The 23,615-nt window shown below is 38.9% G+C and overlaps 1 protein-coding gene across 1 annotated transcript; it reads left to right on the top strand.

Moving 5' to 3' along the window:
* Positions 1–5,998: 5,998 nt before the first annotated feature.
* On the top strand, positions 5,999–23,225 carry DNAJA2 (DnaJ heat shock protein family (Hsp40) member A2). The gene is made up of 9 exons (XM_060650830.2): positions 5,999–6,189; positions 7,672–7,731; positions 8,016–8,239; positions 11,214–11,294; positions 11,546–11,679; positions 13,399–13,595; positions 20,977–21,121; positions 21,260–21,387; positions 21,979–23,225. The coding sequence occupies exons 1-9, from the start codon at positions 6,112–6,114 to the stop codon at positions 22,168–22,170; spliced, it is 1,239 nt and encodes a 412-aa protein (XP_060506813.1). The 5' UTR covers positions 5,999–6,111; the 3' UTR covers positions 22,171–23,225.
* The last annotated feature ends 390 nt before the right edge of the window (positions 23,226–23,615 follow it).

The raw sequence follows: 23,615 nt of genomic DNA, 5'->3' as shown, positions 1-23,615 counted from the left end.
ATCTCTTAGGCTCTTTTTTATCACCTTAGTCTTTTTTATCTATGTAAATGACTCTATCAGCAGTTTAGCCTCAAGTCAAAACTCTAGACATCATCTTCTCTTCTTTTCAATATCCACATTAAAACAATCAGTGAGTCATATAGGGCCATGACCCATAATCTATTTAACAATGTCAATTTACATTCTTGTTAAAATCTCACTGTCAAAAATTATCATTTCTCCCCTGCAAACTCTCAAATGGTCTCACTAATGGTTCTCATTAATGGTCTCCACTTTGCTAAATCCAATCCTGGTGTGGTTGACAGATTGTTAGAATCAAGAGTCTTAGAGGGAATGGAAAGCTAGTCAGTAAATGGGACTAAGGGTAGTTTGGCAACGATCGAGTCCTAAAACTATGAGAGTAAGTAGTTCCAAGGCAGTGTAGGACAAGATCATTGGATTTGAGTTGTAATAACTGAGAGGTCAGGGTGTTGGAAGGATCATTTACGCATATATTTCAGGCCAAGAATTAAGACAGTGGTAGAGTTGGAGAGAGTGAGCCAAGAGCTAAAATTTTTGAGAAATATGGGGGAATGACTCTAAGGGTTAATAAATTGACGATGCATTATGGAGTAGTAGGTGATATAGTCTGGTGACTAGATAGTAAAACTTTGTTTTTGGAATGCAGGAGGGAGAAATATATGGAAACAGCTTTGAGGATTATCCATCCTACCTCCAAGCCTTACTTCTGAGATATATACCAAATCCATTCATTCCTCTCCATTTTCACTTTTGTCATCCTACTCCAGATTGTCTACCTTTCTCTCTCCTGGGTCCCTGCATTTAAGCTTCCTAATTGGTTTCCTTAATCCTTATTTAACAACATTTTATTTTGTGTATCTTTGATACTGTGATTTTACTTTGATGAAATTCACCAAGAAAGAAGGTGCCTGATAAAAAAAACTGAATCCAAGATTGTGACTACCTTAATGACTAAATCAGAATTGAATAAGCTTTATGTATGCTATTCATTTTTTTGTTTTTTGTAAACTATGATTTTTTTTTCTGATTAAACAATCACGAGACCTCTTAGCACTATGTGTAGGAGAAAGATTTGACACTTAAATGTCACTATAGATTTTGGATGTTTTTCCTAATCTATATTATCAATTGTTTAATAACAATTATTGTAATGCTTAAGGCATGGAAATTTTATTAAGCAAATTCATAGCTTTGGAGTATTTTAAGAATTGTACTCCAGAACAAAATTATATGTTCTTCATGTTTGAAACTGACAGAAATACTATCAATATTCTAGAAATGTATCCTACAGGAGCAACAAAAAGTATACACAAAAATTAGACTATAAGCTCATATAAGTATTGTTTACAACGTTTTTAAAAAAGGGTAAACAATCTAAGTGTTCAAAAACAGAATCACCTTAGACTTTAAAAAAAAATACAATGCCCTACCCTGTTTCTGATCAATTCAGTCAGGACGTCTGGGAGGAGAGACTTAGGCACTGCCATTTTTAAAAAGCTTCTCTAGGGGGTTCTAACATGCAGTTATTCAATGCACCATCCTAGATAAATTTACCCAGCCTTACCTCTCTATACACCACCAATATGTTGAAGGGGTTCCAAATTTACATCTTTAACCTGAAACACTCCCCATTCAAATTCCATTGTTATAAACCCAACTATTTGTTTAACATTGCTCCATGAATATCTAATAAGCATCTCTAATTTAACATGAACTTTTATTTTTACCACACTCCCATTTCCAACAAACATTTAATTCTGTCAGCTCCAAGTTCAAAATACATCTAGAATCCAACCAATCCTCACCAACCCCCACCTCTTCTATCTTGCCCACTTCATGTCTCAGCCTGGGTTTTATTGCAATAGCTTCTCAGCACAGCTTTCAGAGTGATACATTTAAAATGGTAACTTAGGTCTTTCCTCTGCTCACAACCTTTTAATGGTTTCTCATCACAGAATAAAATGGACCTAATTAGGGGCGCCTGGGTGGCTTGGTCGGTTGGGCATCCGACTTCGGCTCAGGTCATGATCTCACGGTCGGGGAGTTCGAGCCCTGCGTCGGGCTCTGTGCTGACAGCTCAGAGCCTGGAGCCTGTTTCAGATTCTGTGTCTCCCTCTCTCTCTGCTCCTCCCCAGTTCATGCTCTGTCTCTCTCTGTCTCAAAAATAAATAAAAGTTAAAAAAAAATTAAAAATAAAATAAAATGGACCTAATTGGGTCTCTCACAACTTGTGATTTTACCACCTCTCCTTCCACTATCTCCCTAACATGCTGTACCCAGCCATATTTGCCTCCTTCCTGTAAGTAAGACAGGCCTGTTCTGCCTTAGGGCCTTGGCAGGCCCATTGCCTGGGAGGTTGCTCAAATATCCTCACTTCTTTTAGACTGAAATGCAAATGTAACCTTATCAATTAAGTCTTCCCCATATACCCTAAATAAAAATAATATCCAATCCCAAAACTCTCTATCCCTTTTCCTTTTCTCCAGAGTACATATTGCCATATGATATACCATATATTTGTTTACTGTCTTCCCCCCTAGATAGAAGTTGAGGGCAGGGATTTTATTTATGACTATATCCCTAACCCTGATAATGTCTGATACATTATGGGCCCTAATATATATCTGATGATGAATGAATACGTAGAGATATTTTCTCCACTATTTTTTCCCAAACAGTTAGATAGCTAAACATCCATTCTTATGCTTACTATACCATTGCAATTTATAAGCAAATTGAACCTTTACAGTGTGCTAATTGATATGGAAAAGTTTGACATGACATGGTTTGACAGGTTAGCAGCGGGGCTATACACCATATACAATCATATACACATATGTGTATATATATTTGTGTGTGTATATGTATATAAATATTTGTACGTATATAAATATTTGTATGTATACACCATATACAACCATGTTGCTCCATTACTGAACAATCTAGTTGAGGAACTGCAAAGAATTTAGTGATCCGAACCCCACAATTTTTCTCCCCAGAGTACCAACAATCATCAATTCTGTAGTCTTAATATCTTCATGACAAGAGCCATTAGCACTTTCTTTTGTATCCCCTGAAAAATATTTTAACTGGCATCACCTGCCCTGTACATTCAAAACTAATTAGATAAAAAGCTGAAAGCAAAACTGTCTGAACTGCCTAAATCATATATACAGGGCTATCTGCAAAGTAATGGATTACATAGTCTGTATTGTGTTAGTTGTGAACATTATGAATGGCCTTAAAACTCTTAAAGTTCATACACTTTGTCCCTAGTCCTTACCCACCACCTCCTCCCCACCCCAACCCCGCACAATTACACCAAATTATTAAAAATTTTGAAAAGGAATTGAATATAAGCCTGGCAGAAATCTGAAATCACTAGAGCCTCCAACTTTAAATCATTTGCCTACTGAGAGCAGCCCTCAGATGACTGTGACTCAGCATTTTATGGTGCCTGACACATGAAATGAGATAAAGGTCTTGTTCCCTTCATGGCATTAGTTAAATATGGAGCTAAAATAAAAGAGCTACCTTAAAAACACAAAGCCAGTGGCTGAAATATTATAGTGCTCACAATGACACAGGTTTGACTCAGTATGTGATGACAGGGAGGAGAGCATGTGTCAGCTGAAACACACAGAACTGTTCTGAAATAACCTGTTGACCTATAAAATTAGCAAATAACCATACTGACTACAATGAACACTCAGCAATGGAGAAAATATAAGTAAATGAAAACAAAATTAAAATATGAACTATGGTGCTGGCTTAGAGACAGGTAAAAAAAAAAAAAACCAAAAAAAACTTTGAGCTAAGGAGGGAATTTACCCAGCTACTCTTCAATAGAGTATCAGAAACTAAAATTGAACTAAATGAGGATTTTTTCCTTCTTGTAAAAAAAAAAAAAAGTTTGAGTAAAACTGAAACAGAAAAGTCCAGCTCTTTTTGACTCTTTATGGGCAAAAAAAAAAAAAAAAAAAAAAAGATGAAAATAAGGTAAACTACATGAAGGTTGCAATAATGACCCAGTTTTCAGTTCATATTCCCAGGTGGAGCAGGAACTGTTGAATGAAGAAGAAAGTATGGTAATTGGTAAGCTGGGAGATCTGGAGAGGTGAGATCATGAAAAAGGACTGAGGGGCATTCCACATAGACAAGGAGGAAGCTGGGGAATCCCGCTCAGGAAGCCAGGTATTTAAACGAATGAAGACAAAACGAATAGACAGATATGGAAACAGCCTACAGGCAAATGGGTAAAAACCAACTGCTAATATAGTTGGTTTTAGCTCCTGTTCTAAGTATGCTACTAACTCTTTTAATCCTGAAAAAAAGCCAATGACATAAATACTATTAAATCTAACTTGACACGTGAGGCAATAGCCTCAGAAAAATTAAGTAACTTGTTCAAGGTCACATTGTAATAAATGGCAGAATCAGGCCACCAACCCACATAATCTAACTCCACTACAACTTTACACTGCTTTTTATGAATGTCTCAAAATGTGAAAAGGAAGTGGGGAAACTGAAATTACTGAGGCCTTTACTGCATTCAAAACCAGACCCTGTGGGGTACAGAAGAATGAATTTCCCCTGAGTAACCTACAGCCTATTAATGGAGTTCAGACTCACACCAAAATACTATTTAAATTGCACATCAGACCCATTTAGGAGAGGCACAAACTTAAAGTAGTGTAAACTCAGATGAGACAGTGGTATTCACCGGATTGGGGAATCAAAGAAGACTTCACTGAAAGAACAGCATTTGGGGTAGGATTTGAAGAAAAGGGAAGAGTTAGGTGGAAACAGTATGATGACTTCCCATCAATTACTCCCCAGGGTTTTCAGGATAAATTTTAAACTCCTGGGCATGGTACTCCAGGCCCTCCACAACTAGGTCTGGAGGAATGCCGAGGAAGAGAGCTTAGCCTGAGTGAGATAATTATGTTGGAGTCTTTACCACCAGTTCAGGTTGCAAAGGATCAGAACATTTTATTTTCCTGTCCATAAATCGTTAGTGAGTTGAAGGCAGGCACTAGGGCTTATTCTCTTGTAACACCCCTCCCCCAGTCCGTGTCTGTACCATCACAGCACGTGGTAGGTGCACTGCAAACATTTTGAAAAGCGAATATAAATCAACGGGCATCAATCACCAGGTGATTTTGTGTCCTGTCAGGCTGCCTTATACCATCTAGAATTCTGGTGTTTGCTAATTGTAAAGCTATCAAGTTAGAGACTTAAACACATGACCCAGACCCAACGGGTCGGCCTTAATTTGGATCCCGAAGCCACAAACAAATTGTGAAAAGACAATTTGTGATTAAGGCAATTGTGAAAATCTGAACATGGACTAAATGTGATAACGTGATTATGCCTTAAAAACTCATGTTAGAGACATATATATTTATGTTTATGAATAAAACGGTTTCCCTTAAAACACTTAAGATTAAGGAGTATGAGGCTGGAGGAGATGAAACAAAATCGGTAAAATGTAGCTAACTGTTGTACTCCTCGGTGTAACATACTACCTTTGTTGAGTGTTTAAAAATTCCTTAATACAAAACAAACACGCAGACAGAAAGACACGCACACCCACCCCCAGGAGCTGTTTTTCTCGTAGCCCCGAGGGAACTAGACGCAGAGAGTCCACCTGCGGCATCTCGGATTCAGAGGACGACCTCAACGGGGCCTCCCGCGGGGGCCCGGCCCGGTTTTCTCGCCCGCCGGATTCGAAGCTGACCAAGGGGACAGCCTCTTCATCCCCTCAGTACCCTCCATTAACGCCTTTCGCAGGGAGCTGAATCCTTGGAAAGCGCAGATCACTGTTGTCTCAGTTTCCCAGGGCTTGGACCCTGAGCAAAAGCGAGCCCACCGCAAGCTCGGTCACCACCACGACCCTCAACAGTCGCTGCCGAGCGCTCGGGGCGGACTCTGCGTAGCGACGTCACGGCGCGCCGTGCGCCGGGTCAAAGTTCAGCTCCGCCCCTCTTCCCCCTCGCTGTCTTCCTCGGCCTGCGCTGCCGCCGACGCCGCTGTGGGCCTGGCTGCGCTCCGTCGCCTTCTCCTCTGAGCGCTTCTCAGCCGGCCGCCATGGCGAACGTGGCCGACACTAAGCTGTACGACATTCTGGGCGTCCCACCTGGTGCCAGCGAGAACGAGCTGAAGAAGGTAGTGGGGAGCGGGACGGGCCAGGCAGGGTGTGGGGGGCGCGGGCCTGCGTGGCTGGGGCGGCCAGGCCGCGCTACGGGGCTGCCCACGAGCCGGCGCCGGACGCGGCGGGCCCAGGCTGGGGGGCGGTGGCGGCGAGACCGGCCTCGGCTGACCTTGGGCTGTCGGCCCCGCCCGCCCGCAAATGCAGCAAATGAAACCCACCCCTGCGCAAACACCAGAAGAACGCTTCCTTCCTGTCTCCCCCGGCGGGCGCCGGAGGTTGGGCGCTCCCGGGAGGCTGCAGCCAGCTCGGCCCTCCCCGCGCGGAGGTCACCACCCTGGAAAAACAGGTTGGACAGAGGCGCGCAGCGCATCTCGCCCCGGGAGAGAAGTTGTCCACGTCGTGGTAGTCGGCGTCGGAGCCGAGTCGGGGCTGGGTCTAGGGTCTGGCGGGAGGGTTGAGGCCGCCCCCGTCGGTGCCTCCGGGCAGTGGGGGATGTTTCCTGGGTGCCGCGGCCGCAGGAGCACCTCGCTCTTTTCCTCCTCCGCTCACAGACCCTTGGGTCTGTGTTCGGATGTATTGTTCTGTGGGCAGGTAACCTAGATGTTCTGTATCCGCTTCGGGAATAAGCCGTGGGTCTCGGCCAAACACCTGAGTGCACACTAACTAAAAATAAATATAAGACCTTATTGTTGTTTGTAGTGCTGCGAATCTTTGATCTAAGGATTTCAAGGCACTTGCGGCATTTGATTAAACCCTGTACCGTCTTCCCTGATTTTAGAGTATCCAGATTTGTAAGCTGAGAAAAAAATGAGAATGCTCCTTAGGCACTGGGACCAATACAGTTGAGAGTAAAATGGACTTCCTGTTACCTTACCGGAAATGCTAGTCTGTATTATATAATTTCATGTGTCTGTGAATAAAGACTTAAGTGCTGTATATCCCAGCCACCTAAAATGTATGCAACTTCGCGAAGACTGAGGTCACTCCAATTAATTAAGACCCTAATAAATCCACCACATGAAATATTAAAAGCTTCTCCTGGCTTTTTCCTGGTATTTCAACTAGAGGAAAGGCAGGAGCTATCCTGAGCAGAGATTCTTCGTTTCATTTTTAGTAGTAATGTTTTGCAGTTTGCTAAGCTTGACAGTCATTTCTTGAGTTCATTGGAGTCATCTTGGTCTGGTTACTGGCCATCAAAGTCATTTGACAATAGTGAAGATGCAGAATTTTCCAGTATTTTGGTTTTTCTCTGGCATTGTTCAAGTATAGCTGCTGTCTGCTTTTTTGGATCAAGATAGTGAGTAAACAGTATTGGGATGGATAAATTAGTAATTATGAATCTAGATGCCAAACAGTCTTAGTGAATAAAAGATAATTTTTAGAAGGTTCTGATTTTAGAACAATTGCTTCTCAGAAAAATGGATATTTAGTACTCACAAATCTTTAAAGCAGATTTTCTATGTAACCTTTTTTAAAAATTCTCTTTTTTATTGAAGGCATACAGAAAGTTAGCCAAGGAATATCATCCTGATAAGAATCCAAATGCTGGTGACAAAGTAAGTTGACACTTTTCCCCATGAGGTTTCAGTTTTAAATTGCCCTCCTTAAAAACAGGAACGTTGTAAGAAAAGTCCCATCTATGCCTGTAGAGCCAAATCTTTACGTTAAGAATATTTTGGTTTTGTAATGGGAATGCCCGCATTCCGGGCAGAGGGAGGTAGGACCAGAATCAAACCAAATGTAATTTGTGGCTTTTCTTTTAGATTCCAGATTCCCTTAACCTTTCCCCCACTCATCTTCCTGAGAACCCAATTGTTTTCCTTGTTACTTTTCTTTATAGTTCAAAGAAATAAGTTTTGCATATGAAGTACTGTCAAATCCTGAGAAACGTGAATTATATGACAGATATGGAGAACAAGGTCTTCGGGAAGGTAGCGGCGGAGGTGGTGGCATGGATGATATTTTCTCTCACATTTTTGGTGGGGGATTGTTCGGCTTTATGGGCAATCAGAGTAGAAGTCGAAATGGCAGAAGAAGAGGAGAAGACATGATGCATCCACTTAAGTAAATATCTTTTTTCTTTCTTAAAAAAATATTAAGTACTACTTTTTCATGTAGTAATGCTCAGTAAAGAGAAATGTATTAAAAATGTTCATCCTTTGTCAGAAAAAAAAAATCTTCCATGTCCTTGCTATCTTCTTTGGGTGACTAAATTGAATTTGGTAACCTAGGTGTTTGTACTTTGCTACAGATCTGAAAGTATGGCGTTTTTAGTGAGTAGGTAGGTGGTTTTGTTATATGCATCTGAAGCTGCTTTTACTAAATGATTTAAAATTTCAATTATGAAGATTATTTGCTTTTTAAGTATTTAAACTTTACAAGTTACTTTTTGTTTAAAAACTTACAAAGTGAGTGACTCTCTGACTAGTTTGTTTACACTGTTACAGTCACTCATTACTTGATCCTCAGTGTGAACTCTCCTAAATTGGTTTCCATGGAGCTTGCTGGCTTCAAGCCTGACATTAACCTGCCAACATATGAATGGTGTCTGACCTTGATCTTAGACTGCTAACCACCGATGGCCCTCTACAGTATGAAAATAGCTATTTTACTTTGCAAAGTTTGTGAGGTCTTTTATCGTCTTCACGAACCAATAAGGGTTTTACTAGCAAATGCCAGAGACTTGACTTTCATCGTTTATTTAAAATATTTCATATTACCTAATTTATATATTTGAGTAGATTAGAGGAAGTGCAAACTGTTACATTGTTTGAATCTCATTCTCAAATTTGTTTGTATTTTAAAAGAATTTATCCTTAGAATATCATTAGGATATTATTCGAAGAGTAATACTTGTATGGTGTGTGTTCTTTTTTCTTTGATACAGAAGTGATCTAAGAAGTAAATAGGATCAAGAGAGTGCTTGCTGTACCTTAATAAATTCTTAATATTCTCCTTAAAATTTTTTTCAAATTATATAGTAAATGCCGGTTTTAATACTACTTAGAATTTACCTGTTGTTACATTTCATTTTGGGTGGCTTTATAATATTCCATTCCATGTTTTATTTAATCATTCACCTTTTCTATAAGCTGTTGCTAATATTTTTCTGTAATGAGTAACTGCTTTGAGTGTCTTTATATACAGCTTTGTCTCTTCTTGGCAGAGATTCCCAGGCAGGCATCAGTATTTTGAGGCTGATAAATACAACTAAATTGCCTTGTAAAGGATTGTGCCAGTTTAGCACCATTGGTGGATAGTGCCAGCTTGGCCAGACTGTTACCCACATTTTTTGTCCATTGGCCATGTTGAAGTGCGTATTTTTCTGGCCTCTTAGATAGTGGTTTTGCATACTGATTGCAATTTAATATACAAGGAGGAAAAGACGTACCTGTTTTTTTTTTTTCTGTAAATGATTTGGTTAAAGATTGTTATGAGTACTAAAAGAAAGATGCAGCCAATTGCTTTTGTCTAAGATTAAGCTGTAGCTATGTCATTATTTGCAAGTGTTGATAATGTTTTGTCCCTAAGTGTCTTATTCTTATACTGCCTAGAATGTGTACAAATATTAGCTTGAAATAATGATTTTGGGAAAGTTTGAATACCACAAAATAAATATTATGGGTGCTTTGCAAATTACTTTTAACTATTGTTCCTCTATTTTAAAGTAAATCTTTACTGCTGAAAGAAATTTAAAAACACAATGAGATGGGTAAAAAAGCACATTAAAAGCATTGCTTTCAGATCCTAAATGAATAGTGTTAAAAAAAAAATGTTTTTTTAATTTAAAAATTAAATTAGGAAAGACCCACCCCCACCCCATGCAGGGCTTTGAACTCATGAACCTTGAGATCATGACCTGAGCCGAAGGTGAACACTTAACTGACTGAGCCTGCCAGGCGCCCCTGAATAGTGTTTTTGAGACTTGATATACATAGATTTTTTTTGAGGTTGGTTTGGAAATAAATGGCCCTATAATTCATCTGCTGTATAAAGGTAGTTGGGTTTTATCAGTTGTGTATTTTTAATAGGCTTATAAGCTCTGCCTTTTTTATAAATGTCTATTTATTTTGAGAGAGAGAGAGAGACCATGCATATGAGCAGGGGTGGGTAGGGGGTGGGGGAGAGAGAGAGAGAGAGAGAGAGAGAGACAGACACAGAGAGAGAAAGAAAGAATATGAATCCCAAGCAGGCTTCGTGTTCAGTGTGGAGTCTGATGCTGGGGCTTGATTTCACAAACCATGAGATCATGACCTGAGCCAAAATGAAAAGTTGGAAGCTTAGCCGACTGAGCCACTCAAGCGCCCCTAAACCTCCCTATTTTGATCATAGACCCCTTTGAAAGTTTGGTAAAAGTTAATTCAAATATATAATTTTGCTTATAAGTCAGTGGTTTCTTAAGACCTCTAAAACTTCTGTCTCTCTTGAAAACCTGTTCTTTTCCTCCTCTCTGTCACACTGTTGACAAGGTCACTTTTTTTTGTTTTGTTTTTGAGACATATACAATCTAAGTTGCATATAACTCCCATAAGTTGTAATGTAACTTTGTAGCTTTTCTAAAATTTGTCCTTGAGGGGAACAGAGTCTTTAGTAGAGCATGGATTCTGGAGCCAAACTGCCTGTGTGATCAAGTAAGGCAAGTTAACCTCTCTAGGCTCAGTTTTGTCTTGTAAGATGAGGATAATAATTGTACCACATTCACAGGGTTGGATTAGATGGAGGGGCTCCTGCTTGAGGCCAGAAGAAGGTTGATCCTTGAGTTTGTGCAGTTATCAACTTTATCAGAAAATGCAGCATAGTAAATTGTTGGCCCGATCCTGTAGGTTCTGGTTTTGACACCATATATACTGTCCATAACTATAAAATCCTTCTGTTAATTTGAGCCACAAAATAAAACCTTAGTTGACTTAGTGTAAGATGTTTTTTAATTCTTTGTTTTAAAAGGCTGTAGTGGAATTTGCTGTGTCAGCTGTCATGTATATCTTGTATTTAGGAGAACTTGGCAAAATTTGATTGAATCTAATTCTTTTCTCCCCAGAGTATCTTTAGAAGATCTGTATAATGGCAAGACAACCAAACTACAACTTAGCAAGAATGTACTCTGTAGTGCATGCAGTGGGTAAGTGTGTGTTCTAGTTTATAAGATGCATTTCATCTGATCTTTCAGTGGTACATTTAGTCTCTACCAGGTAAAAATTGTTTATGATTTAAACTACCCAACTCAGCATTTTCTGATACTTCTGAAAGTCCATTTAAATACTGGTCATTGGGTGTTGAGAAGATGAAGTTGAAAAGCACAATTCTTGTTTTCCATGACCTATTGGAATGGTCTATGGGCAAAAATCTAATTTACACTTTTGCTTGCTTTAGCCAAGGTGGAAAGTCTGGAGCTGTTCAGAAGTGTAGTGCTTGTCGGGGTCGAGGTGTACGCATTATGATAAGACAGCTGGCTCCGGGAATGGTACAACAGATGCAGTCTGTGTGTTCTGACTGTAATGGAGAAGGTATGCATGCCAGTACTTCTCTGCTTTTATGTTGAAATGGACTGGGAATGCAGGAATTGGAGAGGCTTATATTTTTTCTTTTTAACATGTGTATTCATACAGTTCCAAAAGAATAAATGAAAATAATTATCATGTATAGGCCCAATGAACACAAATAGTAAGTTTACGTTATGTTCAGTGAAATGTTAGTCTTTTTTAGTTCCAAAAGGATGGGCAAAGTTTTTTGTCCCTTTATATTTTTAAAGGTTATATTTGAGAAAGAGGGAGATAGCAACAGATTGTACTGTAAGCTGCTAGCTTTTAAGGGTAGTTACAGGGATTGAAGTCCTTCTCACAGAAGTAAATACTTTAGGCTTTGAATGTCTTTGAAATACTTAGGCTCAGAATGGTTTTTGAAACTACTACTCACCCCTATCCTTGTAATGCTTTTATAGCCACAGACAATATATAACTAAATGGGCATGACTGACTTCCAGCTAAACATTTCTTAGAAAAACAAGGGCATACCCTATTTGGCCTGTGGGTTTTAGTTTGCCAGACCCTGTTGTAGAGCAGTGCTATCTAATAAAATTTTTCTACAATAACGGAAAAATACTGTATATGCAATGTCTAGTATGGTAACCATTAGCCACCTGTGGCTATTGAGTACTTGAAATTTAGCTAGTGTAACTGAGTAACTGAATTTTTAATTATAATTAATTTAAACTTTAAATAGCCACAAATGGTTGGTGGCTACCACACTGAAAACAGTTCTAGAGCATGTTTTTCCAAATTGCTCCAGGAAGTGATGAGATAATGGAGAAACTACATATTATATTCCCTTCCTGTAAAGTCTCAGTGCACTTTCCCTTATTAAAGTTTCTAACAGTTTCTGCCATCAAGAACCAAGTTTACTGAAATCTTTTCCCGTGTACCATTACCATTGTGAGGAACTGGTGTTCTACAGAACATACTTTTTGAAAGCAGTGTTCTAGAAACAGTCCCTGAGGTCATTAATTATATGTGTCATCTAAGCATTAACGTGTGCCAATAATCAGCCATCAAAAATCAATGATATTTTTTCATAATAAGTTATGTACAACTTCATGTTTACTTCATTATACCACTAATTAAATGTTTCAGAAGAATGCATAGAAAAGCTGTGTTGTTCTAAACATGGTATGGAGATACTCAGTGTCAGATAAAATTTAGCCATCTCTTCTTTGGTTTTGGAAATTGTCAATGATAGTGCACCTAAATAAAAGGAAGATCCATAATAGGACACCTGAGCAGGGGTTAGTCTATGAAATAAATAAAATCCAGTACCGATTATACAATGTAATAATGATCCATAAAGGGTATTTAAATTTTTATTTGGGTTGTCTCTGACAGAGTTAAACCTATATGAAACTAAGACTGAAAACAAAAAATGAAGAAGCACTTGTAGAAGCTTTAGCCATTGACCACGCATTTTGTTTCCTTGTTGATCCTTGGACTTTGTTTTAAATTTAGGAGATGAGTCAGCCAAGAAAGTGTATTTTAAAATACATTATATTCTGAAATAGAGGAGACTGGGTAGTAAGATGCAAGTTTCTGTTACTAAGAAAGATAGTTTAAACAAAACTTTAGATAGTAGTTAGATTCGGAACGTTTATTTAATGAATAAAAGCATTATCAAGATGTATCTTAAGAGTGCAGTATGGTTCTCTTGCTGGAAGTTTGAATGACCTCTCTTTCTAGGAGAGGTAATTAATGAGAAGGACCGCTGTAAAAAATGTGAAGGCAAGAAGGTGATTAAAGAAGTGAAGATTCTTGAAGTCCACGTAGACAAAGGCATGAAACATGGACAGAGAATTACATTCACTGGGGAAGCAGATCAGGCCCCAGGAGTGGAACCAGGAGACATTGTTCTTTTGCTCCAAGAGAAGGAACATGAGGTAATTTCCTTTTTGTTTGTTTGATTTTTGTTTTATGCAGAAATGAGTCTTTTGCTCAAGGTACGGGTTAGATCTTTTTGGGTTCTCTGGAACAACTTTGAACTTAAATGAAGTTGTTAAGTGCTTGGGCTGAGTTCATAAGAACTGACTAGTAGACCAACAAGCCAGGTGCAGTCAGAAGCACTGAAAAGGAGTCAGTTTTGGTTGCAGCTCAGCCATTGATTACACTGTAATCGTAAGTAATCCTGTTGTTTCTGTACCCCAGTTTCCTTATTTTATGAAAATAAGGGCATTGGACCAGATGATCTAAGGCAGCTTATTTTTCATTGTGAAACTCCTTTGATTGGTGTTGAATGGTGGATAGATAGGGCTTCAGTCCTCAGTGCTTTTCTGTTGAATTGTTTTACATGTTGGGTTAACCACGTGACCTTTTCTTGATAGAAAAAGTACTTCAGTTTAAAAAAAATTTATTCTGTTCTTATGTTGTATTTTAGGTACAAGGCATAATTAACTGGTCCAACGATGTGGTCTAGTGTATATTCTTTTGATTATACCATTGCACCTCTATTTTCTGATGTGCCATATAGTATAGTATGAGCCTTTATTTTTTTTATGAGCCTATTGTTATTTTTCTTTGTTTAATGTTTATTAATTTTTGAGAGAGGGCATGCTAGCAGGGGAGGGACAGAGAGAGAGGGAGACACAGAATCCGAAGCAGGTTCCAGGCTCTGAGCTGTCAGCACAGAGCCTGACATGGGGCTTGAACCCACAAACCATTGAGATCATGACCTGGGCCAAAGTCGGACACTTAACTGACTGAGCCACCCAGGTGCCCCTGTGAACCTTTATTCTTTTTTTTTTTTTTTTTTTTAATAACTTATTGTCACATTAGCTAACATATAGTGTATACAGTGTAGTCTTGGCTTTGGGAGTAGATTCTCATGATTCATCACTTACATGAAACACCCAGTGCTCATCCCAACAAGTGCCCTCCTCAGTGCCCATCTTCCATTTTCCCCAACTCCCCAGCCCCATCAACCCTCAGTTCTCTGTATAATACCCTCCAGGGGTGCCTGGGTGGTTCAGTGGGTTAAGTGTCCGACTTCAGCTCAGGTCATCATCTCGCCGTTTGTGAGTTCCAGCCCCACGTCAGGCTCTGTACTGACAGCTCAGAGCCTGGAGCCTGCTTCAGATCCCGTGTCTTCCTCTCTGTCTCTGTCCCTCCCCCACTCACTCTCTGTCTCTCTCCAAAATAAATAAACATTAAAAAAAATTAAACATGATTATAAAAATAAAAACAGTTCCTCCAGTTCCATCCATTTTGCAAATGGCAAGATTTCATTCTTTTCCATCGCTGAGTAGTAGTCCATTGCGTGTGTGTATGTATGTATGTATTTATGTAGATACATACACACCCCACATCTTCTTTATCCATTCATCAGTTGATGGACATTTGGGCTCTTTCCATACTTTGGCTACTGTTGATAGCTCTGCTATAATAGCACATGCTCTTCACATGTGCCCCTGTGAATCAGCACTCCTGTACCTTTTGGATAAATTTCTAGTAGTGCTATTGCTGGGTTATAGGGTAATTCTATTTTTTAACTTTTTGAGGCACCTCCACACTGTTTTCCAGAGTGACTGCACCAGTTTGTATTCCCACCAAAAGTGCAAGAGGGTCCCCTTTTCTCCATATCCTCGCCAACATCTGTTTCCTCAGTTGTTAATTTTAGTCACTCTGACTGGTGTGAGGTGGTATCTCAGTGTGGTTTTGATTTGTATTTCCCTGATAATGAGTGATGTTGAGCATCTTTTCATGTGTCTGTTAGCCATCTGTATATCTTCTTTGGAAAAGTATCTATTCATGTCTTTCATTTTTTGATGGGATTACTTCAGGTGTTGAGTTTTGTAAATTCTTTATAGATTTTTGATACTAACCCTTTATCTTATATGTCATTTGCAAATATCTTGTCCCGTTCCATTGGTTGCCTTTTAGTTTTGTTGATTGTTTCCTTTGCTGTGCAGAAGCTTTTTATCTTTATCTTGATGAGGTCTCAGTAGTTCATTTTTGCTTTCGTTTCCCTTGCCTCTGGAAACCTGTCAATTAAGAAGTTGCTGCGGCTCAGGTCAAAGAGGTTGCTGCCTGTTTTCTCTTCTAGGATTTTGATGGTTTCCTGTCTCATGTTTAGGTCTTTCATCCATTTTGAATTTATTTTTGTGTATGGTGTAAGACAGTGGTCCAGGTTCATTCTTCTGCATGTTGCCGTCCAGTTCTCCCAGCACCATTTGCTAAAGAGATTGTCTTTTTTCCATTGGATATTCTTTCCTGCTTTGTCAAAAATTAGTTGGTCATACATTTGTGGGTACATTTCTGGGTTCTCTATTCTATTCCATTGGTTTATGTGCCTGTTTTTGTGCCAGTACCATCCTGTCTTGATGATTACAGCTTTGTAGTAGAGGCTAAAGTCCAGGATTGTGATGCCTTCTGCTTTGGTTTTCTTTTTCAACATTACTTTGGCTATTTCGGGTCTTTTGTGGTTCCATACAAATTTTAGGATTGTTTGCTCTAGCTCTGAGAAGAATGCTGGTGCTATTTCAATTGGGATTGCATTGACTGTGTAGACTGCTTTGGGTGGTATTGACATTTTAACAATAATTTGTTCTTCCAGTCCATGAGCGTGGAATGTTTTTCCATTTCTTTGTGTCTTCATTTTCTTTCCTAAGCTTTCTATAGTTTTCAGTGTGCAGATCTTTTACCTCTTTGGTTAGGTTTATTCCTAGGTACTTTATGGTTCTTGGTGCAGTTGTAAAAAGCCTTTATTCTTGAAAGCTGTATCTGGAGCTATTCAGGAAACTTGTTTAGTAATCACCCAGATTCTTGACTATAAAAGCCTTTGACGGGGTTCTGGCATTACTTGATCTCATTGACTTGAGTTTCTCTGAAGGTCTTTATATCACAAGTCACCACTTTATTAGTTTACACTAAAAATTTCTCCCATTTGATGGTGATTTCTACAAATAAATTTTGAAAATCACGGGGTGCCTGGGTGGCTCAGTCAGTTGAGTGTCTGGCTCTTAATTTGGGGTAAGATTATAATCTCATGGTCATGAGATCGAGGCCTGTGTTGACACAGAGACTGCTTGGGATTCTCTCCCTCCCTCTCCCTATCCTCACTCTCTCTCTCAAAGTAAATAAATAAAACTTAAAGAATTGAATCTAATAGAGAATAATAAAGCCATATTGATTCTGGGAATTTGATTAGATCAATTCCCATGCTAGGTTGTGGTTTGCTCTCCTTTGTTTTTCTCAGGGCAAATTTCTTGCCTTGGCAAAACTATAAATTACTATCTACATCTAGGCCCTTTGTGGATATTGCTAATCCTGCAAATAGCAAGGGCTTCTTGATTGCTAAAAAACAATAATTCCTAGAATTCTGCCTTAAGGTCTTAGAGGTTGAAATATTTGTAACTCTAGATTCTCTGTTAATTGGTATTTTAGCTACTTCCTCATTTGTTCAGTCATGCCTTTCATGCACACCACCATACAAAGGATGAAGGCAGAACGATAGCCAAGTAATTGAGATGTTTATAAGCTTTATAGTATGCTTGGGTATAAACTGTATTTTGAGATGGTTCAGATAACACGTGGGTATTTTCGTTGCTATATCGTTGGAACAGTTACCAAATGATGTGTGGCACTGTAGTAGCGGGAGAGTAATGGGGAAGTTAAGTAATGCTTATTTGGCGGAGAGTTTTTGGTATGTCAGACTGATGGTGAAACCTTTTTTTTTTTTTTTTTAACCCCTACATTCATTCTTTAATGTTGCTACATAATTTAAAAAAAAAAAAATGTTTATTTTGAGAGCACAGGTGGGGGAGGGGCAGAAAGAGAGAGAATGAGAATCCTCCAAGCAGGCCCTGTACTAACAGCGTGGAGCTCCATCTCAGGAACTGTGAGATCATGACCTGAGCCAAAATCAGGAGTATAATGCCTAACTGAGCTACCCAGATGTTTCTAATGTTGCTACATAATTAAATGGAAATTTTTTAAATGAAGATTACTGGATTTGGAGATAAGGACTTAAGTTCTGACTCCCCATTTACTAGCTTTGGGATCCCTGGGCTTGGCTTGGCTTTATTAAATACAAAGAGAGGCCTCCCTTAGAAGGATATTGTAGAATCAAATGAGATCATGAATAAGCTACTTTTCTTTCTTAAGGCTATGGGAAGGTATTTGGAAGAAGGTCACCTCTTAAAATTGTTGGAAGGTGTGGAATTGCATGGAATTTCCAACAGACAGCAGATGTAACTGTGTAAAGTAGAAAATAAAAGATGGTAGAGGTTAGAGTGGAAGTTCAGCTAGAAAGAGGTCAAAGATTTGGTTTTATTATGACCAATAAAGTAAATTTGAGCCCAGGGTGGGATTTAGGCATCTTGTTTCATTTATACCACTGAAAATATTAACCTCCTTTTTTTTTTTTTTTTTTTTTTTTTTTTTATAATGTTTATTCATTTTTGAGACACAGAGTGCAGGCAGGGAAGGGGCAGAGAGAGAGGGAGACACAGAATCCAAAGCAGGCTCCAGGCTCTGAGCTGTCAGCACAGAGCCCGATGTGGGGCTCAAACCCATGAACTGTGAGATTATGACCTGAGCTGAAGTTGGACACTCAACCGAATGAGCCACCCAGATGCCCCAAAAATATTAACCCTCTAAGAAAAGTTGGGTAGTCTCAACTAGTTCATGAAAAAGCTTGTAGTTATTTTGTTAGGGGCTTTTTTTTTTCTTTTATTTTCTCCCCCCCACTTCCCAACACTTGTGCTGAAGGAATTATGAGGCCATGAGATTAGGGTGGGTGCTGTTAGCTGAAACAGTATAAATCTTCTGATCAAAAAACATTTGATTTTGAGAGTGCAGTAAATCATGTGTATTCATCTTTCAGTACAGGTGTGTGTCTGTTCTGGTGTTATGGCTACCATTGTGCATTTGCATAGCAAAAAATCACCATATCTGGTGATGTTAGTCCCTTCTCTGTTCTCTGTACCTTTGTTTTCCAGAAATTCTTACTGCTTTTAAGTCTTTTACTATCTGGTTCTTGGTTTTTAATTAGTTTTTTATTTATTTTTGAGAGAGAGTATGCGTAAGCGGGTGAGGGACAGAGAGAGGAAGATAGAATCTGAAGCAGGTTCCAGGCTCCAAAGTTATCAGCACAGAACCTGATGTGGGGCTCGAACTCATGAACTATGATATCATGACCTGAGCTGAAGTCAAACACAACCGACACTAAACAAAAGGACACTCAACCGACTGAGCCACCCAGGGGCCTCTAATTAACATGGTTTTTAAAAAATTCCTGAGTGTCCTTGCTTGTTTATTCTGTTTGAATTTTAGCACCAAGTTTTCTAATCTACACACCTGTCCACTAGTCCCTGCCGCCACCCCCCCGTCGCCCTGATATCATTTTTAATTGGAATCACTTTAAGTTGAGCTCTCCTATCCAGGAGCATGGTGTCCTTCTTATTCCTTTTTTTTTTTTTTTTTTTTTTTTTTTTTTAAGTTTATTTTGAGAGAGAGAGTCGGGGGGGAGGGGAGGGAGAATCCCAAGCACCTCATTGTCAGCGCTCGAACTCACAAACCATGAGATCATGGCCTGAGCCAAAATCTAGAGTCAGGTGCTTAACTGACTCAGCCACCCAGGTGCCCCTTGTTCCCTATTTCTAATGTAGTTTTAACCAAAGGATATTTGGTTATAGATGATTCTTGGAACAATAATAAGATGTTTAGAAACACTAACATTTTATAGATATTAAAGCGTTAAAACATTCTGCATTGAAGAATCCTTATTGAACTTAATTTTTTCACCCATTGTGAGAAATACTTAAAGAAATGCACATAGGTAATATACATTCAGTGGTTCTCAACTTTTACTTACATTAGAATCACCTGGTGTTTCTTTTTTTTTAAATTTTTTTTTTTTTAACGTTTATTTTTGAGACAGAGCATGAATGTGGGAGGGTCAGAGAGAGAGAGGGAGACACAGAATCTGAAACAGGCTCCAGGCTCTGCACTGTCAGCACAGAGCCCAAAGAGGGGCTCGAACTCACGGACCTGGGCCGAAGTCGGACGCTTAACCGACTGAGCCACCCAGGTGCCCCTGAATCACCTGGTGTTAAAAAACTACAGATTACTAGGCCCTACCTCCATAGTTTCTGATGCAGTAGGTATGGGGTGTGGCCCAAGAATGTGCATTCCTAACAAGTTTCCTGGTGCTGCTGAGGCTGCTGGTTCAGGACCACTGATCCAAGATAATGGTTTGAGATTAACTTTTCTTCATGGGTAAATTTAGGAGGATAATTTAGGAAAAGAGGATATCTTTTTAGATTTCCACTTTTCCCTGAATTAGCCAGCATTGTTTTTTTGGAAGAGACTATTTTGTATTGAAAAAAATCTTAGTGACCTTTCATTGTAAATTTTGTTTCATCCTAAATCTCAAAGGCTAAGTATAGATATTTGTAAATTTTTTTTTTTGAAAGAGAGTGTATGCGAGCAGGGGAGGAGCAGAGAGAGGTAGAGAATCTTAAGCAGGCTCCACACTCCTCACAGAACCTGAAGTAGGGCTTGATCTCAACCATGAGAAGGACCTGAGCCGAAATCAAAAGTCAGACACTTAACTTACTGAGCCACCCAGGTGCCCTGATCTTTGTAAATTCTAATAAGCAAAAATTGTAAGTCAGGTATGTGTGAAGTTGGATATATTTTTCCTATACGTTAAAAGCTCAGAAACATATTTGATGTTTCTTGAATAATCATTGCATTACCTAGTCAATAGGCTTATAGTGTAATTAGGCACCCTTAGCATTTGCTGTTTGATGTACATTCACCTAAGCAAATTTTGAATTTTAGATGAGATAAAACTTCTTTGTACGTGTGTGTGAGCCCGTTTACTGGCTGAACATTACTGGTTGAACTTTATGTTGAATTTGGACTCTCCCCTTTACCTGTTAGGATCACGTCTGGGGAACAGTCCTAAGGTGAACCTGTTCTACAGAATCTTACTGGACTGTCTGCACCATTTTTTTTGCTCAGAGGCAGAGTCAGGAAATGGGCCACAATTGCAGAATATACCTGGTTCTGTTTTTTGGAGCCTCAGCCTGCCTTATGAGCCATTGTTTTCTTGATTCCAGTGCTTTTCTGACAGAAGTTTCTAGCATATTAAGTGAAAATAGCTAGGTTTCCTTATGTAAATTTAGGGAATTAGGGATGATGACAGTTTGGCTTTTACTATGAATGGTAGAATTAAGGTTTTGAAATTATTTCAAGGAGCACAGCACAACAGGTCATGGCTCCGTACTTTTTAAAATGTTTTGTGTGGTTTATTTGTAGGTGTTCCAGAGAGACGGGAATGATTTGCACATGACATACAAGATAGGACTTGTTGAAGCTTTGTGTGGATTTCAGTTCACATTTAAACACCTTGATGGACGTCAGATTGTGGTGAAATACCCCCCTGGAAAAGTAATTGAACCAGGTAGATCTTGATTTTTGTTTGATCCGGGATTCCATGTGTTCTTTTGTGATTTTTAGTTTTTTATAGCTAGTGACTCTCAAAAGAATTATTGAGTACCTTCTTGAATAAATTCTAAATAGTTTCCTTTTTACTCAATAGGATGTGTCCGTGTAGTTCGAGGTGAAGGAATGCCACAGTATCGTAATCCCTTTGAAAAAGGTGATCTATACATAAAGTTTGATGTGCAGTTTCCTGAAAACAACTGGATCAACCCAGACAAGCTTTCTGTAAGTGTTCTCTAAGCAGCAGATAACTTAAAGTTTAATAATAGTTGTTTTTCTTTGTCACCGTTCATTTGTTTTTAGTGCTAAGATTAGAACACATAATTCATAAAATTTTACTTTTTTAACATTTGAGTGATTGTTGGGCCGTTCTGGTGGTTATTAAACGCGAGGCTTGCTGGTGTAAATGTTGACAGGGCCAAGCAGGGAATAGTAAAGAAGTAAAGCAGACTGGGTATGAGTTGGTGTTGGGAGGATTGAGGCTCTCTGGAGACCAGATCCCTCACCTGAAAAGGCATCCAACATATCATAGTAGTATGCCAGCTTAGCATCTTTTAGCTGTTCTATGCGGGAAGGCACGTCTCATGTGAAATCTTTCAGTGTTTTAATGTTGGGAACTAATTCTGGCTTTTTATTTTCTAAGTTGGGTTGTACAAAAGATTTCTGCAGATTTGGCCTGTGTGTCATCAGTTTGTGATCTCTGGCTTAAAGTGCACATAGGTTGACCTATCTTAACTCTCAAGCATATATCTTGGATTGTATCCAAAGGAAAGTTGAAGATATTTCCCAGCTAATCTGTGTTTTGTTTTAATGAAGGAACTAGAAGACCTTCTGCCATCTAGACCAGAAGTTCCAAACATCATTGGAGATACAGAGGAGGTAGAGCTTCAAGAATTTGATAGCACTCGGGGCTCAGGAGGTGGTCAGAGGCGTGAAGCCTATAATGATAGCTCTGATGAAGAAAGCAGCAGCCATCATGGACCAGGAGTGCAATGTGCCCATCAGTAAACTCTGCAAACAAATTGCACAGGTGGATTTTCTTTCCACATTTGCTCGGTTTGCTTTCAGCGATCCAGCTGGAGTGTCTGGTCAATCCAGATGAACTGATGGACATCTGTTGGTCTATGTGTAACTTTTAAAATTGGTATAGTATCTACAGAGTGTATAATTTAAACTAACCACAAAGCTTTACATCTTCATTTTGACTGTTCTGTAGCAGAATAAAGCACTTGAAAGGAAACAAGACTCCCTTTCACACATGGGTTATAAGTTTCAGTCCTGGTATCTGTGCTTGATTTTTATCAGTTTTGTGTAGATTTTATGTTCATATTTTAAATCCAAATCCCACATTGTAAAGTTTGTGTACAATTTGTCCTGAAGCTTTGTGTTTGGCTGCACCTGCGTAAGCTGCTACAAATAGAATAAAGAATTTCATAGCCTGTATCTATCATTTAGATGCATGGAAAAATGGGCTTTGCACACAATGGGTTTGGAGCTGACTGGGAACAATGGAGAAAATAACATTAGCTGTGGTTGTAAAGTTTTTTTTTTTTGTTTGTTTTGTTTTTCTTTCCCCCCTTTTTTTTTTTAACCATCTTGTGAAAGGTTTCTGAGACTCAATAATAAAAAGCAGTTGGTATAAATTATTCTTTGTGTCACATTTCTAGAAGGAAGAACATACTTTGAACTGTAAAATGTATCTTTAAACTGGAGAATGTATCCTTCATTCTGGTTCTTAAGCAGCCCTTAAAAGCCCATTGGCCTGAAGCTTATGCTTCAGGTACATGCCCATTTTATAGTTTTAAAAGGCAAAAAGAAAGTTTGACATGTTGGTAAAAACAGGCTTTATTGGCTTCAACTGATGCTTTGTACAGTCAAGGACATCTGAGTTCTGTAACTCATAAGTTATAATCCTGAGCATTGGGGCCAGGTTAACCTAGCCTCTGTATTTCCCCACCACCTCCTCCTTTTAAAAATAAGGTAACAGCAAATCAATATTAGAACCATGTCTGCATAGAACCTGTTAAAATGCTCTGTTTTCATTAAATGTTAAGTTAAAGATTCTCTGTCTCCATTAAGTTGAATATTTGAAATTGGGGGAAGCATCGATTACTAATGTTTTATAGAAAAGTAAGACTCTTAGGCTGGTATGAGAAAAATCAGGTAAAACTACTATGAAAAGGATGTTGTGTTGCTCTTTCCATCTTCTACTACCTTTTCATTCCCAGAGTAGATATTTTTAGAACACACTTTAATTTTAGGGAAAAGAGACATCAGTTATACATTTTACATTTGTAAAAGAACAAATGGGGAAAACTGAAAACTAAAAAATGTATTATGCCATCCCTGAGCCTAAATACAGTACTTGTAGTTTATTTCTAGGCCTACTAGATAACCTGAATGGTGGGTGGGTGGGGGTGGGGGTGGAATGTTAGGAAGTGTCCTGGCATTAA

The sequence above is a fragment of the Panthera onca genome, chromosome E2, assembly GCF_046562875.1.
Source record: "Panthera onca isolate mPanOnc1 chromosome E2, mPanOnc1 haplotype 2, whole genome shotgun sequence".
NCBI lineage: Eukaryota > Metazoa > Chordata > Mammalia > Carnivora > Felidae > Panthera > Panthera onca.
This window is presented reverse-complemented; position numbering and strand designations above follow the sequence as displayed.

Excerpts from the sequence above, each read along its gene's own strand:
- DNAJA2 (XM_060650830.2), top strand. The coding sequence starts at position 6,112 with ATGGCGAACGTGGCCGACACTAAGCTGTACGACATTCTGGGCGTCCCA. Across the intron at positions 13,596-20,976 it reads TCCAAGAGAAGGAACATGAG|GTGTTCCAGAGAGACGGGAA; the intron begins GTAATTTCCTTT and ends GTTTATTTGTAG. Across the intron at positions 21,122-21,259 it reads TGGAAAAGTAATTGAACCAG|GATGTGTCCGTGTAGTTCGA; the intron begins GTAGATCTTGAT and ends TTTACTCAATAG.